Genomic DNA, 22,165 nt, shown 5'->3' with positions numbered 1-22,165 from the left:
CCCACACAGATACATCTTAGATCAAGTTAAACGTTAATCATGCGGTGCGCTTTATAAATTACTTGTTTATGGTCTCTCCATATGGCTTCCATGACTTTATCAGAGTTAATTATCAGCCCACATGTGAAAGCAATGTTTCAGGGAAACATCAAAGCGAGGGCGATACTGTACAACTCATTGATGTAGACAAACAGAAATGAGCTTAAGCAAGCAAAGCACAGCAAAGTGGTCCACCAGGACTACAAAGCCTGACGTGATAGTCATTCTGTCTGTGCATTTTGATCAGTGACTGATTCTGACCTGGGACTCGCAGCTCGATCAATTACTTAAGTGGATCAATTAAGTACCGGGGAGAGATGAATGTGCTGGCTGATGAGAGAGTTCACCCCCGCCCTACCGCCCCCCCCCCCCCGTGTTCCTTCCCTTCACTGCTTCATGAAGGACTAGCCAATTACACGTACATGGTGTACTAACCAACTGACAAGCAATCATGCAATATTCATGTTCAATTCACACACATACGCGCACACACGCACACACATCACTAAATAGAAGATAGCGCTGATATTCGCGTGAATATGCACACACACAGTCAGGAGGTAGAGCGGCCGTCTTGGAATCGGTAGGTTCAATCCCCGCCTCCTCCTGGCTAGTGGCCGTGTATGGTTTCCTCTGCTGTCGGTGTGTGAATGTGTCTGTGAATGTGTGTGTGAATGGGTGAATGTGAAATACATTGTAAAAGCGCTTGGGAGAAACGGGCTATATAAATGCAGTTCACACTCGCACGCACGCACGCACGCACGCACACAGACTTTCCTCTACAGCGCCACCTATAGCCCACTCACATGTTCCTGCTGTCCAGGGTGCGGTAGCCGCGCGAGCGCGAGCTGTGGGGGGCGCTCTGCAGCGCGGCGATGTCGAAGGCGGCCGTGTCCGCCTCGCCCCCGCCCTCGTCGTCGTACGTGATGATGTTCTCGCGCACGTCGTCCTCCTCCAGCGGGGACAGGGAGTCCCGCTTCTGACGCCGCAGGGACAGGGACAGGCCACTGACCGCTACTTGGATGGATGGATGAGTGGATGGAGAGATAGACGGAGGGGTGGGTGGATGGATGGAGTGGTGGGTGGATGGATGGACAGATTGTTGGAGGGGTGGGAGGATGGATGAAGGGAGGGTAGTTGGGTGGAGGATGGAGGGTGGATGGATGGAGGATATAGGGGGTGGTTGAATAGACAGATGGATGGAGAGGTGGGTGGATGAGGGGAAAGGCAAGAAAGGTGTAGATCGCAAGAGAGGAATGGGGGAATGGGGGGGAGAGAATAGATGGGGGTGAAGAGTAAGGAGTAAGGAGTGGACAAAGGGAAGGAAAGCGGGAGGTGGATGTGAAGATGGGGTGGAGGGAGAAATGGGAAGCAGAACGAGAAAGTAGGTTAGAGGAAATAGGGGTGCGGGAGAAAAAGTTTGAAAACATCGAGATAAGAGATGTGAGGGGAAAAAAACGTAGGTGGGGAAACATAGTGAGCCATACAGCGAAGAAAGAAGGTTCAGTAAAGTTTAGAGACACAGAAACAGGCGGTGAGGGGAAAAGGGATACAAACAGAGAGATGAGACGGGCAGAGAGGAAAACGAATACAGAAGAGGCCTGGGATTAAAGTGCTGCTATATCATATCTGCGGGCTGCACGCTTCCAGTCTGTAACTGACTTTGAGCCGAGGCCAGGCACATGGACGTGTTATTCTCCCGTGGCTCTCCCTCTCTCAAGCTCCCGAATCATTTGACCCAGCACTCTGGGCGCACCACCAAACTAGCTCTCCAGCATCCTTCAAACAAGTCTACATAGACTCTAACTTCAGACATGCACGGCTTTTGATTTTCGATATTCTCAACTGTGCCTGAGTTAGAGATTGTTTTTTGTTCTTTGCCACAGATTTGTTTTTGCATTTTTACTGGGCCGATGTCCAGCATTCCTTATATATACAGTGTGTATACAGTATATCACGCACGCACACACACACACGCACGCACGCACGCACGCACGCACGCACGCACGCACACGCACACGCACACAAACAAACACAAACAAACACAGAACCAGTACCACACAGCAGTATTTCACACATACTGTAAATTACAAAAACTCACTAAAGTACAATGGACATCCACTTCATTATAGCACAACACCAATCTGGCCTACTGTTTCAGAACCACCAGGGAAAAGAGAAGAGAGAATCAATTCAACTAAATACCCCAAAACTGAAACAGAAATGCAAATGAACCAAACCTGATTTCTGTGTTGTCAACATGGAATAATGAGCACCGCTTACAAAAAATATCTCATAAAACTGGGCCGTTGTCAGTGCAACCCAAATTTATAGCCAAAGTTAACCGCTTTATCGCAACAGAATAGACGTCCAATTAATTACAAAGAACCAAGACGACACCGCTTGTCAAGTCACAGAGGCTAAAAACAACACATTGGTTTAAAGTAACGAATGACAACATAGAAACTCATGTTATTGCATCCAAGAACGTCTCAAGTACATAAGAACAATTGGATCACATGCAAATCCACGTTATTTATGTCAGATTTAGTTTTCAGTTTCTCTCCTGTATATATTGTACTGCATGCTGGGACAGGAAGATGACTTGCTAAAAGAGAAAGAAAGAATTTTCGGGTATTGCAAGTTCAAGTTCTGGTGGGTTATTGACAACCATGTATGGAATCGATTGATATACAGTGCTGTATGCCGTTTTACTGTGACACTCTGACATTTTTTGAATATTTGGCGATACATGCCCAAAATAGGAACGTTGTTACCGACTTGCGTCATTCCCTACCAGGTTCATACTACAGTAGTTCCAATAACCTTAATGTACTCTATGACAGTGTCTGGGTAATGGTATTCACTTTTCTTATGTTGATTTTACAACAATTCTGCCACTGCACAACACATTATGACACAGAGTTGGTGTCTTCTGCTCCGCACCCTCGCATCACATCAGTGCAGGGAAGCTGTAGGGGGCGCCATCGCACCCCTACTTCCAATGTCTATGCCTTGTTTTCAGCCTTCAGACAACATTGTATTTTACTTATTTCTTGAATCAAATAGAATGTTCTTGAAAAGAGTGGAGTGAGCTGCCTCATTCATTTTGCTTCATACTGTCGAATGGTGTTAAATTGAGACAACATTCTTTGACCCAAGTTAAACTTTATTAGAAACAAGCAAAGTGTTCCCACTTAACCGGTAGAATTTACTTTCAGTTCAGGGGAAAATAAGATTTATTAGCATTGTGGCTGCACTGCCTACCACACTAGCAGAACCGTTTTACCAAACTGCCCTCAGGCACTGTACAAGGAATACCTGCCAAGTACTTCATTACTTCTAGGAAATAGAAGTGTCCCTGGGCAAGATGACAATGGAGGCTGGCAACACTGGCAACACAGGGAAGAAAAACAAGATGCTTCCAAGATCATTCTCACCAGAACCAAACTCCGGCAGTTTTGATTTGACATACAGAGATATTTATATCTTTACCCACTGCAGTCCATTGGATCAACCATGTCAATTGTATAAATAAACAATACATCATGGTGACAGCAGGGCTGGCTGTGTTTGTCGACCATCCTATTGCCTGCTGTCTCTTTCTATTCTATTCACAATCAAATGGCATGCTTGCTGCCCTGTTTTAATTCACCAGCACATCTTTTGTTTTGCTCAATGAATTAAAGATATCTGTTGCTGAAGACTGAAGTCTAGGTGAGTTAATTGCAGTGTGTGGTACACTCCTCTTGACCTCTTTAAAATGCATTAACATAATGTGTTGTGCAGGGGCAGGATTGTTTGTAAAATCAATAAGAAAAGTGAATAACATTACCCAGATACTGTCTGGGTTAATTGAAACAAGTAGGACGCAAGTCAGTGGCGATTGAAGTTGGGATTGCATGCCCCACCCGGTTATGCAATACCTGTTGTATGTGTTGTCAGAGTACTCGTTGTCAGTACTACGATGTCATGTTGAGGACATCAGGGATCTCCATATATGGTATAACGTGGACAGAGACAGACCTAGCCTATCGCTCGTGTCCCCCCCATCCTATGCATGAGTCTTACATGCAGTATCGCTCACCAGGCGCTTCATTCACACATCTGGCAGCTCAGCTGCATGTGCACTGCATTTTGTGGTGAGCTTTCACTTCTGAGGAATATCTTTAGTCATGCTACGCTCTTCTGTTCCAGGCTAATAATTTATACTATCAAGATAATACAATCTTGTCAAACTGCATATTTTATGTGGAATGGATGACCCCTTTGGTGATGTCATCTACACACACACACACGCACACACACACACACACACACACACACACACACACACACACACACACACACACACACACACACACACACACACACACACACACACACACACACACACACACACACACACACACACACACACACACGCACGCACGCACGCACAAACACGCACACACACAAAACCGTAACTAGATATACTGTATGTGGCTGGTATGAATAAATAAAATCTGAATATTTTGTCAGGACAAGTCCCAATCTATGTTTTTTTAAACAGTGTGAAAGGAGCCCCCCAGACTATCGCTCCATTTCCTACACTATTAGCACAATTATCTCGATGATGTTTCACTATTATTCAAAATGTACAGTAGGTTTCTGCTGTTCTATAAGGCCAACCAGTTGTAGAAACTGTGGATTGAGGCTCTAATTTATGAATAATACAAAGCCATTAAAGTTTTATGGAAGATTGGGGTGGGGCGATTTCAAGTTTTCACAACTACATAAAATATATTCTAGGCGTATTTGTTTTTGTGCAGTTTTCTGAGGACGACATAGTATATCTGCCTGTTCAATTTTCATCTGGGGAGGTATGGCATTACTCAATCTGCAAATGATGATAGGTGTTATACACTGATCTCATATATGGCCCCTATAGAATCCAAATGATGGAAATCCTCAACAGAGAACACTAATCCATGAGTACATGTTATGATATTGATTAAAACATATGACAGTGTAAAATGTACAATGCTGGATGGAGATGAATCATTTTCTCTTGTGATGTACTGGACAAACTGTTTTTTATGTCCCTGAATATTTTAGCTACAGTATGTAGATTTTGTCAAGCTACCCAGGCCAGCTACATGAAAAGAGCTTAATTATTTGAAAACTTCATCATCCTGAAAGTAGTGAAGCTACCGACAAGCTGCTGGGAAATATAGTTAAGCTTATGGCTTACAGCTACTTATAACAGATTCCTTACAATCTGTGGGATCACCTTCATGCTACAATGTCTTCCTTTCCTGATGGTGGTAATGTCTTCCAGGATGATAATGCCCCTATCTACAAGGCATGAGCGGTCAAACCAATGGTTTGAAGAGTGTGACAACGAGGTTCACCATATGCCAGGGCCTTTCCATTAAGCAGACATAACCCCCATTGAGCAATTACCGAAGGCTCTGAAACAATGTCTTGTGGTATTATCCAGAGGGGTCAAGGCGATCATTCAGAGTCATTAGGTTAGCGACGATATGTACGTTATGCATTGATCCCAGAAGGAATGAAGCCACCATCAATTAGGCTGTTCTGTATATTTGCTGTGTGAATTTCCTTCTACAATTGTATTCCCATTCAATTCAACCCCCCCGCCCTCCCCAACAACCCCTTTCCACACACTACAGTTTAGCGGACGCCTTTACACTGCATTTACTAGTACTTCTTTCCCGATCAGAGGGGTGTTGTCCACGCCACGGTGATAATGCCCCCATCAGCAAAGCAGGAACAGATTGAAGAGAACATTGACAATGCCAATGGCAATGTTGTGCACACACCAAAGCCTTCCTCTAGTAACTATAGTATGACACCAACAAGCTAAGCATCACAGAGCTTCTAGAAGAGTGTCACATTGCTCTCACAGTGACAGAGAGAGCTCAGGTAATCACTTTTAATGCAATGCATGTAATGCATTCCACTAGTGATTAGCGTCGCCCTTGCCAGAGAAGATAACAGGTCTCAAAATTGTGACAGAATGGCACCTGCATCCTGCTAAGCCTCTGTGAGTGAGGGGAAACCTATCTGGCGCCGTTTCGAATATTTTGTCCACAGCAAGGTTTTAATTATGTAATATGACATATGCCCCTGTGGATAAAATGTTGATGGGTAGTATTCATTGTGTTGATATTGTATAGCATTGGGAATGATTATGTTGTCTAAGAGCTCAAGATAGCCAGCGGTATAACTTAAGTTATTTTCAGAGACATACATGGCACTACATAATACAACTTTCAGATTTTATTATTCTAAATTGATATTTTTACTACCTGTTACTTTGCACTGTACTGTTGGGAGCTTGCAAGGTCACTTTTTGTTCTACCTGCACTTTTGCATCATACAAAAAACAATAAAGCTTGATTGATCTGAATCCAATTAAAACAGCGTTTTATCACAAGGAGCATCTGTTTCCAAATGACACACATCTCCATTTTCTGGAGCAAATAATGCTTGGAATATCATTTTAATTAGTCTAGACTAGAGAATCTTTACCCAGGAGAGTGGCCACGCAGGCCAGGATGGCCAGCAGGGCGGCGGTGCTGAGCCCAGGGGACGGCAGCGTGGAATGCTGGGGGAGACACACCGCCTCTCTCTCCCAGTCCCACTCGCCCTCCGCCTGCTTGTTGTCGTCGTCGTCGTCCTTCTCCCTCTCCCCCGCGCGCGCCCCTCCTCTCAGGCAGGGGCACACGGACACCGTGACCGTCCCCGTGCTGGTGAGGCCTGACGTGCCGTCCCGCAGCACCAGGGGCACGTACAGGGTCAGGGTGGAGGACGCGGAGCGGGACAGCGGCTGCAGCTGAGACAGCAGAACCAGGCTGGCTGTGGGGCCTGGGGAGAGACAAGAGTAAGTAAGTAAACTTTATTTATAAAGCGCCTTTCAAAACAAGAGTTACACGGTGCTGTGCTGTGCTGTACAATGAACAAAAGCATTGCATAAGTATAAAGGTGCTTAAGGAGCAAGTGAGTTTTGCGCAACTTATTAAAACATTCCACTGCCTCTGCATTTTTTTATAACTAAGGTAAGTAAGTACATTTTATTTATACACCGTAGCACATTTCACAGAGAGATCTCACAAAGGTGAGACGGTTCCAGAGAGTGGGGGCTATGAGATACAATATGGTAAGTAAGTAAGTGGATAGAGTGAGTGAGTGAGTGAGTGAGTGAGTGAGTGAGTGAGTGAGTGAGTGAGTGAGTGAGTGAGTGAGTGAGTGAGTGAGTGAGTGAGTGTGTGAGTGAGTGAGTGAGTGAGTGAAAGAGAGAGAGAGAGAGAGAGAGAGAGAGAGAGAGAGAGAGAGAGAGAGAGAGAACAAAGCCATTGTTCAGAAACCTTGGACACATGTGTGTGTGTGTGCGTGCGTGCGTGCGTGCGTGCGTGCGTGCGTGCGTGCGTGCGTGTGTGTGTGCGTGCAATATGTGTGGGTGGGTTTTTGTGTGCAGGTGGCCGTACTGTATGTGTGAATACGTAATGCTTCAGGGGCGCACATGTTCCACAGACAAAGAAAAGAGATGGAAATGAGGAGTGCTAAGAAAGGAAAATTGAATACAATTGGAACGGATTGAATCAAAAAAGGCTCCGATATCCCCAAAGCTCACCTGCTTATTGAAAGAAAGAAAGAGAGAGACAGAGAGAGAGCGAGAGAGAGAGAGATGGATGCGGAGGATGGTGGAAAGCAAACAAGAGGGCTGAAAACAAAAGAAGGGAGGACAACAGAGCGAAACAATGGAGCCAGTGGAGTGGGAGAGATGGATGGTAGAAGAGAGAGGCAGAGACAGAGATCGAGGAAGATGGACAGGGGGAGAGAGAGAGAGAGAGAGAGAGAGAGAGAGAGAGAGAGAGAGAGAGAGAGAGAGAGAGAGAGAGAGATGGGAGATGGTGAAGAGACAGGTAAAGAGAGAGCCATGAATAGACAACAAACAGGAAAACAAAATAAAAACACAAAGAAAGAGAGAAAGAAAGAAAGAAAGAAAGAAGCAAGGGTGCAAGCGTGCCAACAGAAATGAAGAATATTAAACAGAGAGAGAGAGATGCATGGAGGAGCCTACCGCCACTGTCCCTGACGCTGAAGTTGAGCGCGGCACTGGACTCTGGTGGGATACTGAAATACACAGCGCTGTCATTCCCACCCTCGTCTCTATCAATCGCCCGTAACACCTGCACCACCTGAAACACAGAGATAGAGAATGCAAGGACGGGAGAGAGGGGGGTGGAGACAGAGAGGGTTAGGTAGAGAAAACAAAACAGAAAGAATGAAAACCACAAGGAGATGGAAAGCAGAGAGAGATTGAAAAAAGACGGTAAGAGGTAATGAAAGGAGCACTTAATGCTTTTTCTCTGTTTTTTTCCTCCACTAACCTGCACCAAGTCCATTAGTAGACTTCGAGCGAGATTCAAAACAAACCCAACCAATTACGATATGGAGTCAGACTGCAGAGACAGAGCCGTGTGTGAGTGTATGTGGACGCGTGTGCGTGTGTCTGAGTGTCTGATAGCCTACCAGCATGCAATAAGTAATTATGTTCAGGGTTCAAAAGAGGGGGAAGTATACAGCGAGCTTGGTTACCCTGCAGGAGAATTGTACAAAATCACTATCGAAATACAGACTATTTACAATAATGCAGACCATTATTATTTAATCGCTTCCTCATAAATCTCTAGTTAGTTTCATACAGCCAGGGTTGGCAGCTGCCGTCTAAACTTTGCCACTTTTGTCAGAGGGCACACGTTTTTTTACGCTAAAAAACGTAAGAAAAATGTTATCTCAAAACCCTTTTCTATGGTCAAAATCTGTGGGGAATTCTTTCATGAGGGAATAACATAAGCTGTCTATCTAGGGAAAAATAAATCTTTTCAACGTTCTTCAGAGGACTAGTTAAGAGTTGGAGAGCGAGGATAACAGCAATACATGCTGAATGCATCAGCCAGAGCCGCATGCGAGGCCTTGAGAGGGAGCGGTGTACGCAAGGTCGTATTATTGTGCCCTCGGGCTCTTGGTTGATGATTAGCGCAAACGGCATGTGCATGAGGGTGCATGTACAAACATGTACGAGCACGCGCGCGCGCGCACACACACACACACACACACACACACACACACACACACACACACACACACACACACACACACACACACACACACACACACACACACACACACACACACACACACACACACCTCAGCTCTGCACACAATTTCTCTCTCAGTCACTCTTGTGCATGCAGACTAGCATTCACAAACACACACCCACCACATGCATACTCTCTAATGTTTTGTAACGCTGTGAAAGAGTTACGCCACTTCCAGCGCGTTTTGGAAGTTTACTGCTCCCCCTCCCCCCATTTTCTTTAATAAGACCCCAGCAAAATCTCATAATTTAACAGTATTAGATTTTTTTAGCCATGCATTTAGACAAAGACTTAGCACAAGTAGTTTGAGGTACGTAGAGAAGACAAAATTAGAGTGCCTCATTGCCTAGGACTATTTATAATTAATGAGCAAGACTGTAGCCTATTGTTCATAGCGTCTACATAAACTGTAAATGTTAAATGATGAATTGTATGTCCATTCACAGTCTGTCCCTAAAAAAAGTACTGCTTGCGCAGCTGTTCAAGTGTTGCTAGTGTTGGACCTTTTACGGGATGTTACACCAGCAAGCATATTCTATTTTTAAACGTGTGTAAACAACATTCTGTAGGATAAACAAAGTCCCTTAATAATAAATGAAGTTGGCATAACTGAAGTTCTGGATGCGGAGAACCATGCCTGTCAAGATTACTCCACCAAACACAGGTCCTACTAGTACTTAAAACTGCAATCCACTTTTTTAGTGAATAAAACGTGTTTAGACTCATCTGTACGGTAAATGTTATGTTAAATACAATATAACTAACACAACTGTGGTAGTTATAGTTGGTATACCTGCTCTTATGTTGAGAAAGGCATACTCTGTGGTTGAGTAGGACCACTACTGGTTGCAAAGTGGTATTGCATGAAGGTCAAAACCCAATATGTCCTCTACCCAAATTGGCTTTCCATTATAGCTCAAGTATAGCGCTCATGCGTGGGACCAGGGTTCGAATCCTGGGTAGGACATAAATGTTACAGTTTTCAGCTTTAAACCAAAAACAACATACCCAGAAGTCTTGCTTTTCACATTCCTCCATCACCCCCTTCACCTCCACCTCTGCACTTATTTATTTTCTCTCTCTAAGTCTGTCTCTGTCTCTATCTCTGTCTCTGTCTCTATCTCTATCTCTGTCTCTGTGTGTCTCTCTCTCTCTCTCTCTCTCTCTCTCTCTGTCTCTCTCTCTCCCCAGGGTTCTGGGGGGGTCTCCAGGGTCAGCGATCCCTTCTGGGATCTCCATGTGTTCACCGCTCACACCAGCAGCATTCACATTCTTTCAATAAACAACCCTTTATCGATTCCTGACGATGTATGTGGTTCTCAGACCAGTGAAAACCAATTTGTAGGCAGGAGAAAAAGCACACCAAGGACATCTCATGAAGTGCTGGTTGCAGAAAAATAATTCACAACAAGGAGAGAGACCATACCCTCTGTCTCTATTGACCACCACCACCACACAAATCCTCTATTTCAATCTAAGCAGCCCCACCACTGTTCAGTTGAACCACTTGAGCCCTATTTTACACTCTTGGCTATTTCAGATGCCTGGAGAAAGTCTTAGGACCGAAAACTCACAATAAAAGTTTTGAAAGTTGAGTGTGCGGAGGCGTTTTTCTTCTTCTTCGCTTTCCTGAAATATTTCGGCTATGACAATTAGTGATGTGCGGGTCGGGTTTTTTCATGACCCGCCCCGCCCCGCCCCGCCACGCCACGCCACGGAACCCAACCCGCCTCAACCCACCCCGCGAACCCATATATAAATCTATGGCTTAACCCGCCCTGCAACCTGCGGTAAAAAAAAACTGGTAAAATCATGAAGGAAAATAATCTTCAAGTATACACCCCAAGTGTATTCAAACTGTTTTATTGTTATTATTATTATTACTTATTCTTATTAGGAATAAAGACAAAACAAGAGCATGTGATTTTTATTTTATTTTGCATGTGAGAGCGGCTGACCCGCTCACCCACAGCCCACATAATTGCCTCTGAAATCCTGACTCGACCCACCCGCGCCACGGGTTGACCCGCGGGTTACGGGTCGGCCCGCTCATCACTAATGACAATATAGTTTATTGTGAGCTTGTAGAGCTGGTACAGTAGTTGTTTATGTAAAATACATTTTAAAAATATTGAAAATGTGTGAAAGATTTTGTGGTAACGTTATGGGGCTGTAAAGACGTTTTCTCAACCATTGCTTTAGTCAGTAAGCGTTTCTTTGTGTGAGCATGTGTACGTAAATGCGTGCTCGCGTGTGTGGTTGGCTGCTTTTACAGGAACAAAACTGTCTACAAAATATGTAATTGTCAAACTAAATGAATTACAGCCATATCCAATCAAATCATCTCCTAGCTGTAAGCCAATGTCACACTGCCTCGCCGGCGTGCAATGTTTCTGTGTAGATGAGAGCTGAGGGGTTGATGGTTTGTCTGAAAGTTAAAAAGAATATCCTTGTGCTGATCTTGGCATCGATTACCATGACATCGAAGCATTTAGGTAAGCCCTACGAATGATAATTGTCTCCGCCAGGCCGGGCGGCCGAAGGCCGGAGACTAAATTTTCACCCCTATCCGTCCGTCCTTGTGTGTGTCTGTGAATGGCTAATATCCGGCACGTTGGACAGATTGGTGTGAAACATTGCACGCACACTCCCAGTAGGCCAAGGAAGAACCTCTGGCATGCCCATTTCCGCCATTTTGTGATCTTTGTTAAACACAGTTTTTGTTACTTGTCCAGATTCTGTCCAAAACTCAAGATGTATCAGTCAGATTTTTCAGATTCCATTCCAATTGGTTATGACTGACTTACAAAGTTTGCAGGCCCTGGGTAGGCAACCCGGCAGGTGGAGACCTGCACTTCGAGGAGCACACTTTTCTAGTTAGTTACAGTAGGTTTGTTATGAGTACGGTATGCATTGCAGATTAGATCATATTTCCAAATGGTGGTAGGCATCACATGACTGTGGGATTGCGGGAACGCAGCTGGAAACCGCCCCCAACCTCTACAACTAGAGAGAGAGAGAGAGAGAGAGAGAGAGAGAGAGAGAGCCCTAGAAACAAATGAGCGTGGTCGACGTTCAAAGCAACGACACCAGCGAAAACACCAGATGGTCCTCAACACCAAATCTTGACAATTTAACTAGTGTGCTCACACCAGAGATAGAAAAAACACACTGAGAGAAAACAACACAGAGTTCACAAGACGTGCACTGAGATGGTCGCCATGTGTACAACTCTGATTTAAGCAGTTCACAGCTGCTTCTTTTGACCTGACAGCGAGGAGTTTCACCGAGAGGATGTAACGCATTTGGAAGAACACGCTATCGTTCCCAGTTCCACTCCCTGCATAACAGGTGCCCCAACCCAGAGTGTACAAATGGAACTTGTGAGAGTCCATTTGGTTCCATTTGTACACTCTCTGGGTTAAACTAGAAAATTGTGCACCTTGGAGCACAATTTTCTCTCCGCCAGGCCAATCAGGATGAAAATATGAAAAAAGGTCCGTCTTGATGACATGACTACAGAGATAATGTGTAGCGATCTGCGTGCTGTTTGGAAAAAATCTGTAGGAGTAATAGCAAAGAATGTGTTTTGCAAAAATGTGCCTCCTGGTGGTGCGATAACAGCTAGGCCAATGTGAAGTTTCGGCAATCGGATGCTGTGTTCATGATTTGAGGCTTGTTCAAAAGGAGCCAATCCTACAAAATGTTTATGCCAATCTTAGCCAATCAGGATGGAATATGAAAGATTGGACATATCCTTCTTGATCACATGACTATAGAGATAATGTGTACCGATTTGCGTGATGTTTGGACAAAATCTGTAGGAGTAAAATAAAAGTTATAAATCGGCCTCCTGGTGGCGCCATAACAGGCGGATTCGACGGACGGACGGACGGACGGACGGACGGACGGACGAACGGACTGACGGACAGACAGGGGTGAAAACATACTCAGCCATGCCTTTGGCCTGACGGAGACAATTAACACTCAGAATTTTACAGTGGACCTATTATGCTAACAGAATGAAAGGTCAGTGTGTTAAATGAAGCGATATTCAAAGACTACATAAGAGCTATGTAATGTTGCCTGTTCCACAAAAAACATGTCACGCCTGTAGACAAAGACACATGCATGCAGTACACTGTACACACGCACACACTTTACACACAACCAATACTGACCTGGCCGGTGGCTGAAGAGTCACACAAGGCTGTCGTGTATTGTCTGTCCAGCTCAGGTGCATTGTCATTTAGGTCCAAGGTCTCTATGGCAACAAGCACCCTGGACACCTGACTGGGATTATCTAGGAGAGCCAATCAGAAAATAAATATTCATGTCATGAGCAAGCATTTTAAGATGTACTTTACAAGTAGCTACACACAATGTTACACACACATGCATGCAATACACACGCACACAGGCTCCAAAAATCTCTAAATAATTTAAATCACGTACAATCATGAACACATATTAGCACTAGGGGTGCTACAGCATTCGATCTAATAAATGTAATCGATTATCGATTATAAAATATAACCGATAATCAATAAAGTAATACATTTTCAAAAATAGTGAAAATAGCTCATCTACAAGCTCACAATGCATCACAATGCGTTGATCAGACTAATCAATTTACTCAGTTATAAAACATCTATTAGAAGTTTTTTTTGTGTTGATTTGTTATTATACTAATTTAAAGAAAATAAATAAACTAACACGCTTCTTGGTTATTCGATTACTCGAAAACGTAATCAATAGAATAATCACTTAAAACATAATAAATAATTGCTGCCCTAAATAGTTCTCTCATTCACTTACTCACTTCCACACGCGCACGCACACACGCATGCTCGCTCACTCACTCACTCACTCAGTCCAAAACCAAAACAAATCACTAAAACTGCATTTAATCTATACATACCCCATTGTAGCTTTTGCTCATTAATTAGTAACATTATTAGTATTATCTTGTTATATTACATTGATGTTTATTTTATTTTATTTTATCCCACGATTTTGTAACCCTATTTTTTCACCCAGTGCTAATGCCTAGGCTTGTAATCCTTGGCAATACTCTCCCTCTGCCAGCCTGGGGAGAGCCCCCAACTGAGCTCATGCTTCCTTCAACGCATGAGGAGTTAGCAGACCGCTGCTTATCACCTGACAGGGGGAGTTTCCCCGGTAAGACGTAGCGCGTTGAGGGAACACGTTATTCCAACCAGTGCCTTTCCCCCGGCTGACCAGGGGAGGCAGTATAGAGACCAGGATTAATGAATGTTTTTTGTGAGGGTACCTCCTACCTACTGTACCCTAGGGGACACAGGGAGAACATGGAAGCTCAGCACAGAAAGGCCCTTTTGCCAACCCCACCTAGGGTATGGGCACTGTTGACGCGGAAGAGAGAACACATCCCCAAAGCCCACAGCGTCCCCGGCAGGAATCGAACCCAGGACCTTCTAGCTGTGAGGCGACAGTGCTACCGACTGCGCCACCATGCCACCCCTCGGTACATTGTTGTTGTTAGCACAGTTTTGCAGAACATGCCACACCAACATTTCGCTGCTTGTACAGTACCTGTATGAGTGACTGACAAATAAAACCCTCTTGAATATCTTGAATCTCATGAATATTTTGAATTCCTCTCACTCACTCACTCAATCACTCGCACACATGCACGCAGGCAGGCACGCACACACGCTCGCTCGCTCACTCACCCACTCACTTACTTACTCATACACAGCCGTTCAATTGTCCTCATGAATGAGGTCAATCTTTCATTGTGTCATCTGTCATCAGCACTCATATCACAGTAGCACTGGCTGAATACACAAAGGTGCATTTAATTTCTTTTGGTTCTGTTGCTCCCATACTCCCTGCTGGAGCTGGGCTCACATTTACAGATCAGTCATAGCCCTCCACATCAAACTAATCCTTTCCTACTGGATCTGGAGAAAACACTGGAGGGGAAGAAAAATCATTTCATAGCTGGAGAAAAAGATGTCTCTCTAGTGTGTGTGTGTGTGTGTGTGTGTGTGTGTGTGTGTGTGTGTGTGTGTGTGTGTGTGTGTGTGTGTGTGTGTGTATGTGTGAGAATATAAGAGAACAAGTGAGGGTAAAAGAGAATTTGAATGATAGGAATGCGTATAGTCAGAAAATGTCAAAAAGTGACAGCAAGGCTGGAATAAACAGAGAAAGAGAGACGAGAGAGGGGGAGAAAGATAACAGAGACAGGTTTATCTGCATGCCAAGCGGTTGCATGAGGACGCAATTTAAATGGGTTGGCAACAGGCCGCACGCACGCACGCACGCACGCACGCACGCACGCACGCACGCACACACACACACACACACACACACACACACACACACACACACACACACACACACACACACACACACACACACACACACACACACACACACACACACACACACACACACACACACACACACACACACACACACACACACACTACTTGGACCAGATGGACCCATAGTTTAGAGTGAACAATCACTTATTTCCACATTTTGGGCAGCAATTGTGTAGTACTTAAGACACAATCGGGTCTGGCCCACACATACCTACAGAACACAGACCCACACACGCACTTTCTCACTCATTCAATCAAATGGGCAATTCTACAGCAACATTTGGGCTCAAATTGATATTGTGACACACACACGCACAAGCACACACAAGCACACACACACACACACACACACACACACACACACACACACACACACACACACACACACACACACACACACACACACACACACACACACACACACACACGCCCTCTCCATCTGGATGTGGGGTGCTCCCACATTCTGTGCAGTAACAGTGTGTCATGGATGGCGGCCATTGCTTCCCGGAGAAAATGAGCTCCCCGCAATAATGGCAGTGGGTGAGCTGGGCTGCCTGTGGCCATGGCAGCTCTGCCTACTGTGGCCATTATCAATGCAGCCTCCAACGGTCTGTTTACTAGATAGATCTCATTATTCAAGACTGGCACTCCTATCCACTCCCACCGATACTGCTGCCACAAGAATCCCTGAGTAAGTCTTAAGTAAAGATTAACTTTGTCATAGCCCGATATATACCGTAAGGGAGGGAGGCCAGTGCCGGAAAAAAAAGTTTTTGTTGTTGTGTTTTTCCATTCGTCGCCCACATTGGCTGGTGGACACCGAACCTAAAGTAAACTTAAGTCTCACTATTTCACCAGCCAATTTCACTCTCAAAAGAGAAAAGAAACCCTAACTATGGAAAATAACTTTTAGCAGGACAGGGCATTAACCACTTTCAACCTGGTGTCCCTATTTTGGGCATGTCATTATAGGCAAAATATTTTTTTTTTTTAAAGAAAAAAAAGAGAAAATCTGTTATTTTTAAAACATTTCAAACTTAAAATAATAATAATAATAATAATAACAACAATAATAGTGAAAATAGCAGATCTACAAGCTCACAACGCGTTGCAATGTGATATTGTGAGCTTATAGATCTGCTATTTTCGCTATTTGTCATACATAGAGTACAGTATAGGCCAGGGTATAGGGCTTATGTGGTAAAAGTGTTTTTAGAGAGAACTTGCATGTTTCATTTCGATGCTGACAACTGGACCCTTTTCATTTCGATGTTGACAACTGTGTATGACAACGAGTGACCAGCATTGATGGGGGGTTAAGGGCTGGGGGAGGTGTGCATTCTGTTGATGATCCTGACTGCTTGCTGTAAAAAGCTATTTAACATTCTGTTGATTTTGGCACAGATGCTCTGGCACCTCTTCCCAGACGGCAGGAGGGAAAACAGACTGCGTGAAGGGTGGTGGAGGTCCTTGATGATGCTTTTGATAGTAAATCTCCAGCAGGAGGGGAGAGAGGCACCAGTAGGGTTGGGATCCGGAAACGGACCCGGATCCAACATTGAGGAACCGGAATCGGTTTAATCACATTTGGAACCGTTTCTGGAACCGTTTTTTATCACACTGTCAGAGCTGGCATGTTGACTTCACGTCTGCTATATACAATATAGTGGTTCACAAACTTTAAAATCTCAAGGACCACCATTAACTCCTAGAGTATACAAACGGAACCAAATGCACCCGTAAGGGTCATTAACAGCGAGACCACAGGATTGTCACTGCAACAGTGAGGCTGATCCTGACGCCAAGGAAGAGGGAAGGAGGAAGGCAAAATACGAATGGAGTCAACTGTCAACGGACCGTCAGCTACTGGAACGCTACGCAGTGGAAATCAAGAACAGGTTCCAAGCACTGCAGGAGGAGGAGGTGAGCATAACAGCCTGCTACCAAAGCTTTGCTGAAGCAAACCAACTAGCAGCTGAGACATGCCTCCAGCAAGTTCCCAAAGCAAGGAGGAAAGACATAAGACAGATGCCTCGACCCCATAATCACCAAAGCCAGGGAGGAGATGAGAGCCACACCATCCACTGGGGGAAACTCATGAACATTATCTGGGCCTAGTTTGAGTTCCTGGGAAGATGGTTCAGATGATAGTGGCAAGCTAGGGCCAGACTCAAGCCAAAGTTCAAACCTGCGATGGTCACACCAAAGAATTTGAGATCTTAGCGGGCGTCCAACAGGGTGACACTCTGGCCCCCTTCCTGTTCATTGTAGTGATGGACCATGCACTGAGACTCGCAATCAATGGCAGAGAGGAGGCACTGGGGTTCACTCTGGTCCCGAGGAAGTCAAGGCAGTACACCCTATCATGATTACTGACCTCAACTACGCAGATGACATTGCCCTAGTCTCGGAGAAAGACTGAGAAAGGAAGGGAACTACAACTGGCAGTAAAAATGGAGTGCAGTAAGATAGGCCTCAAGCTCAATAACAACACAGAGGACAAAACCATTGCCACTGCGGACGGGACGGTGCTCGAGCCAGTCGAGGACTTCAATTATCTTGCGATGCGAGACCACACTCTCGCATCGCATTGCATCGCATCAAGGCCGTAGGGTAGAATGCTTTCAGTGCCCCTGTAGAAGCCGGTGATAGGATGGGGAGACTTGCCCTTTTAAAACTCTGGAGGACATGGCGTTGCTGTCAGACTTTTTTTTATGATGGCGAAGGTGCTCATGGTTAAGGTCAGGTCATCCACAAGGTGCACTAAAAAAACAGGAACTTGATGTTCCTGACTCTTCCACAGCGGCGCCATTGATGATCAGCAGCGTATGATGTTGTCTGCCTGCCCTCCTGAATTTGATCACTGTCTACTTTATTCTGTTGACGTCAAGGGACAGACGTCCTGTATGCAGAGAAAATAGCCGATCTACATGCATGTGTAGATCGCCTATCTTCGGTGCAGATATTGGCCATAGAGGGGAAAAGGAGAGGGCCAAGTATAGACTCTTGGGAGACTCCTGTCAATTAAGTATTAAAGTTATATTAAGTTAAATCTGTCAGTACAGTCATGTAGCAGGGTGGACAACAGGGTGCTCAGGACACAGCCCTGCAGTAAGCCTGTGCTCACCAAGATGGATTTTGATGTGTGGCTGCCAACCGTGACTGTCTGCTGCCTCTGCGTCAGGAAGTCAAGCATCCAGTTGGAGGTGCTAGTGTCAACGTTACGTCCAACAACCTCAGCTTCTCCACCCTGTTGTGGTATGACGGTGTAAAGGCTGAGCTGAAATCGATTAAAAGGATCCTGGCGTAGGTGTTCTTCCTTTCCAGATATGTGAGGTGGAGGGTGGTAGATATTGCCTTGATGTGCTGCATTGACAAACCGCTCAAACACTTCATGAATATGGGAGGAAGCATGTAGTCGGTTATTGTGTGGAAACCTTGCCCCAAGCGCTGTATGTCTCTATTGTCAGTGAAGTGGCTGTTGAGCTTCAGTCCATAGAGCCTCTGCTTAATTGTTTGCTTTCCGACTCTTTGCGCAGGGCGACGGGGGTGAGATCGGTTTTGTTAGACACCGAGGTTGAGGGAATGAAATCTGACAACTGGCTCTTACCTCGGTGGCTATTGTGTTGAGGAAATTCAAGGTTGCTACTGTATTCATTGCTCTCAATGTACTCTGTATGTATTCTCTGCTGTAAACGATTGTTTTAAATGCTCTCTAATCCTTTTAAACATTGAGTCCAGTTTTGTCTTTACATGAATACATCTACCGATCGCATCACAGAAAGTTTCCGTAATATATTGTTGCTGACATTGTACTGTATTTTATACTTTATCGTATGACTGTGATAATTAATTTACACTCCATATGTGTCACATTCTGATGCAGCTTGTAGATTTGGTATTTTCAGCACCGTACAACGATGTATGGTATAAATTAGGTCAAATATGAAGTAAGAGAAAAATGGCCACTGTGTGAACAGGGTAAATTGTGTCACGTTTTGGGGTGACGGAAAAAACCTAAATGCATAGGATTTGCAGGGGGGGCACAGAGCAAACTTTCAACTTTCAAAGCGCAACCTCTCCCTCTTAAGATGGAGTGAAGCCTGACCTCTCTGGGTGGCGATGACTGTGATGTTGTGCCAATGCTCTCGCTCGCGGTCCAGCTCCATCGCCGTGGTGATAAGGCCGGTGTCTGGGGTGATCCGGAACAGAGCCTCGGGGTCCGACTGGGGATCAATAGAGAACCTGGGAGGGTAGAGGGAGGGACAGGTTGAGAGAGATTAATTACATTGCATTACATTACAGTCATTTAGCAGACGCTTTTATCCAAAGCGACTAAATTAATAAAGATTAATAAGCATGTGCAATATAAAATATTAATATTATCCATAATATAGTAACCAGCAATATGAAAACACACCTGACCTTGACAAATATGAAAACCAAGGGATTTAGTGTTGACAGCAAAAAACGGTCCAAGAAATGTAGTTCCGTTTTACTGAGAATAGAAGGTTTAAGTACATAGGCTACATGTGAATTACATCAATAATTATGAATGACAGATTCATAAGTAAATTTATGACAATAAAGCACAGAGATGTTTAATTTTTTGTAGCCAACGTTTGTATGTGAATATTCAGTCCATTCATCAAAAATAAAGTTGTTTACATTTATTGAAATATGAGCACATGTTTCTGCCTCATTGTTTTGGATTATCTTCCTTGCATTCCCCCTACGTTTGGACTGTTGGCCCTCTGGGGGGGGGGACTACAAGCAAATGGCTGCCGAGATCGGTCAATGCATAGCGCATCTGTCCCATTGGTTGGTGCCTGTCACTGGTTCACCGATGTTGAACCCCATGCGTCTGACTTCGTGCACGCGCTTCAGCTCCGCCAGCTCAACACATCGGGACAGTCTTTCAGGTTTGTCCCATATAATGGGAGTGGATGGCACTTCCAACCACCAATCGCAACTGTGTGACCGTACCATAACCCATTAAGACCGGGAACGCACCTGTGTAACCACTTAAACCATTATTTTATACTTTGGCTATTAAAAAATAGCAGATATACAAGCTCATAGTCGCACCGAGTGCCGTGCTACGAGCTTGTAGATCTTAATTTTTTGGGAAAAATCGTGAAAATGTGTGCAAATCTTTTAATATATATTTTTTAAAGCACATTTTTACTCTTAGGGGATTCTGCAAATGTCTAATTCTAAATCCGAAGAGTTTTTTATGTTTTTGTTTTACTTATGTTGCTATATATCAGTGGTTCTCAAACTTTTTCATGTCAAGGACCACCCAAAATGATATGTATTTGTCCACGGACCCCTCCCATCTCAAAATATTTTGTTCCAGGGACAGAGATTTGAGTTAAAAATGTATATCTATATATTCAACGATTTGCATACATTTAAAAAAAATTGCAGATCTACCAGCTCACATGCCGCACTATGAGCTTGTATATCTGCCAAAGAAATCTAAAAATGACAATGAAATCTTAATAGGTTAAGGAATGAAAGGAGGAATGAACGGAAGGAAGGAAGGAAGTTGGGAAGGAAGGAAGGAAGGATGGAATGGAAGAAGAAAAGAAGGAAGGAAGTGGGGACGCAAGGAAGGAAGGAAGGAAAGGAAACAGAAAGAGATGGGTGGGGTGTGGAGACAGCGTGAGAGAGTGTGTGTGAGAGAGAGCAAGATAAGGGACTCTGCAACACAAATGGCCTGGGAATTAATATAGGGAGATTATCGCCATTGATAGGGGCTAGCTTTGAAGTGAGGCTGATTATCTGAATAATCTGTATGAGTGCACTAACTATCATTTCACCCCACACGCACTCCTAGCTTTTCAGCTGGCTCTAATTGGGACACGGTTTACTGGGGCTGCTAATGACAAATCACTTCGCTTTCCTCCCAACGCCAAACCATAGCCTCCAGACAAAACACAAACATCAGAGGCTGAAGGAAAACTACAGCCAGGGACGGCCTAATGCTCACGACGCATTGCAGCGCGACGCATTGTGAGTTTGTAGATCGGCTATTTTTGGTGCGGGCCAGTAGGTGAGCAAGTGGGGTCAGGTTTAAGTACTTTTTTTGTTCTGGAAGCTTTTGGGGGTTACTACTTGTATGGGGAAAACTGTCTGGAACTCTGGATCAAAGGATACTCTTTGAATTTGGCTCTGAATTCTGTATGTCCTTGTAAACCTTGTATGTCTAACCTGTGTGATTTCCATTTCTCATGTTCCTCCACTTGCTTCTGATTTTCATTATAGGGAGACACTCTTAGGCTGCTACGTTCTTCATCTAACTCAATATGACTGGATGTTTGTTTAGTTTTTTTCAGTTAATGCACAAAAATAATTAATCGCAATTAACATAGCGGTGCGTTAAGGCTTTAACGCATTAGCATTGATTTGACAGCCCTAAAACACACAAAAAACATGAAAAGACAATATCACATACTACTGTATATACTACTATTGTATATCATGCCATACAGTATATCTTTTATTTTATTTTTTCTACGCACATTTCAGTCTCTGATGACTTGATAACTGCACACAGATCTCTCTTTTTAGACTCACATA

The 22,165-nt window shown here is 44.3% G+C and overlaps 1 protein-coding gene across 1 annotated transcript in view; it reads right to left on the bottom strand.

The window, feature by feature from the left end:
• The window catches only part of cdh24b (cadherin 24, type 2b), a gene marked incomplete at both ends in the record, with an annotated part of 102,408 nt that overhangs the window by 3,382 nt on the left and 76,861 nt on the right, over window positions 1-22,165 (bottom strand). The window contains 5 exons of the mRNA XM_084056916.1: window positions 846-1,053; window positions 6,577-6,912; window positions 8,129-8,246; window positions 13,391-13,512; window positions 19,689-19,825. Of these exons, the coding sequence (XP_083913042.1) occupies window positions 846-1,053; window positions 6,577-6,912; window positions 8,129-8,246; window positions 13,391-13,512; window positions 19,689-19,825 (921 nt within the window). The remainder of the gene's footprint in view (window positions 1-845; window positions 1,054-6,576; window positions 6,913-8,128; window positions 8,247-13,390; window positions 13,513-19,688; window positions 19,826-22,165) is intronic.

Source organism: Gymnoscopelus microlampas (genome assembly GCF_963454915.1).
Source record: "Gymnoscopelus microlampas genome assembly, chromosome: 5".
Classification (NCBI taxonomy): domain Eukaryota; kingdom Metazoa; phylum Chordata; class Actinopteri; order Myctophiformes; family Myctophidae; genus Gymnoscopelus; species Gymnoscopelus microlampas.
The sequence above is the reverse complement of the archived record's forward strand: the minus strand, read 5'-3'. Positions and strand labels throughout refer to the sequence as shown.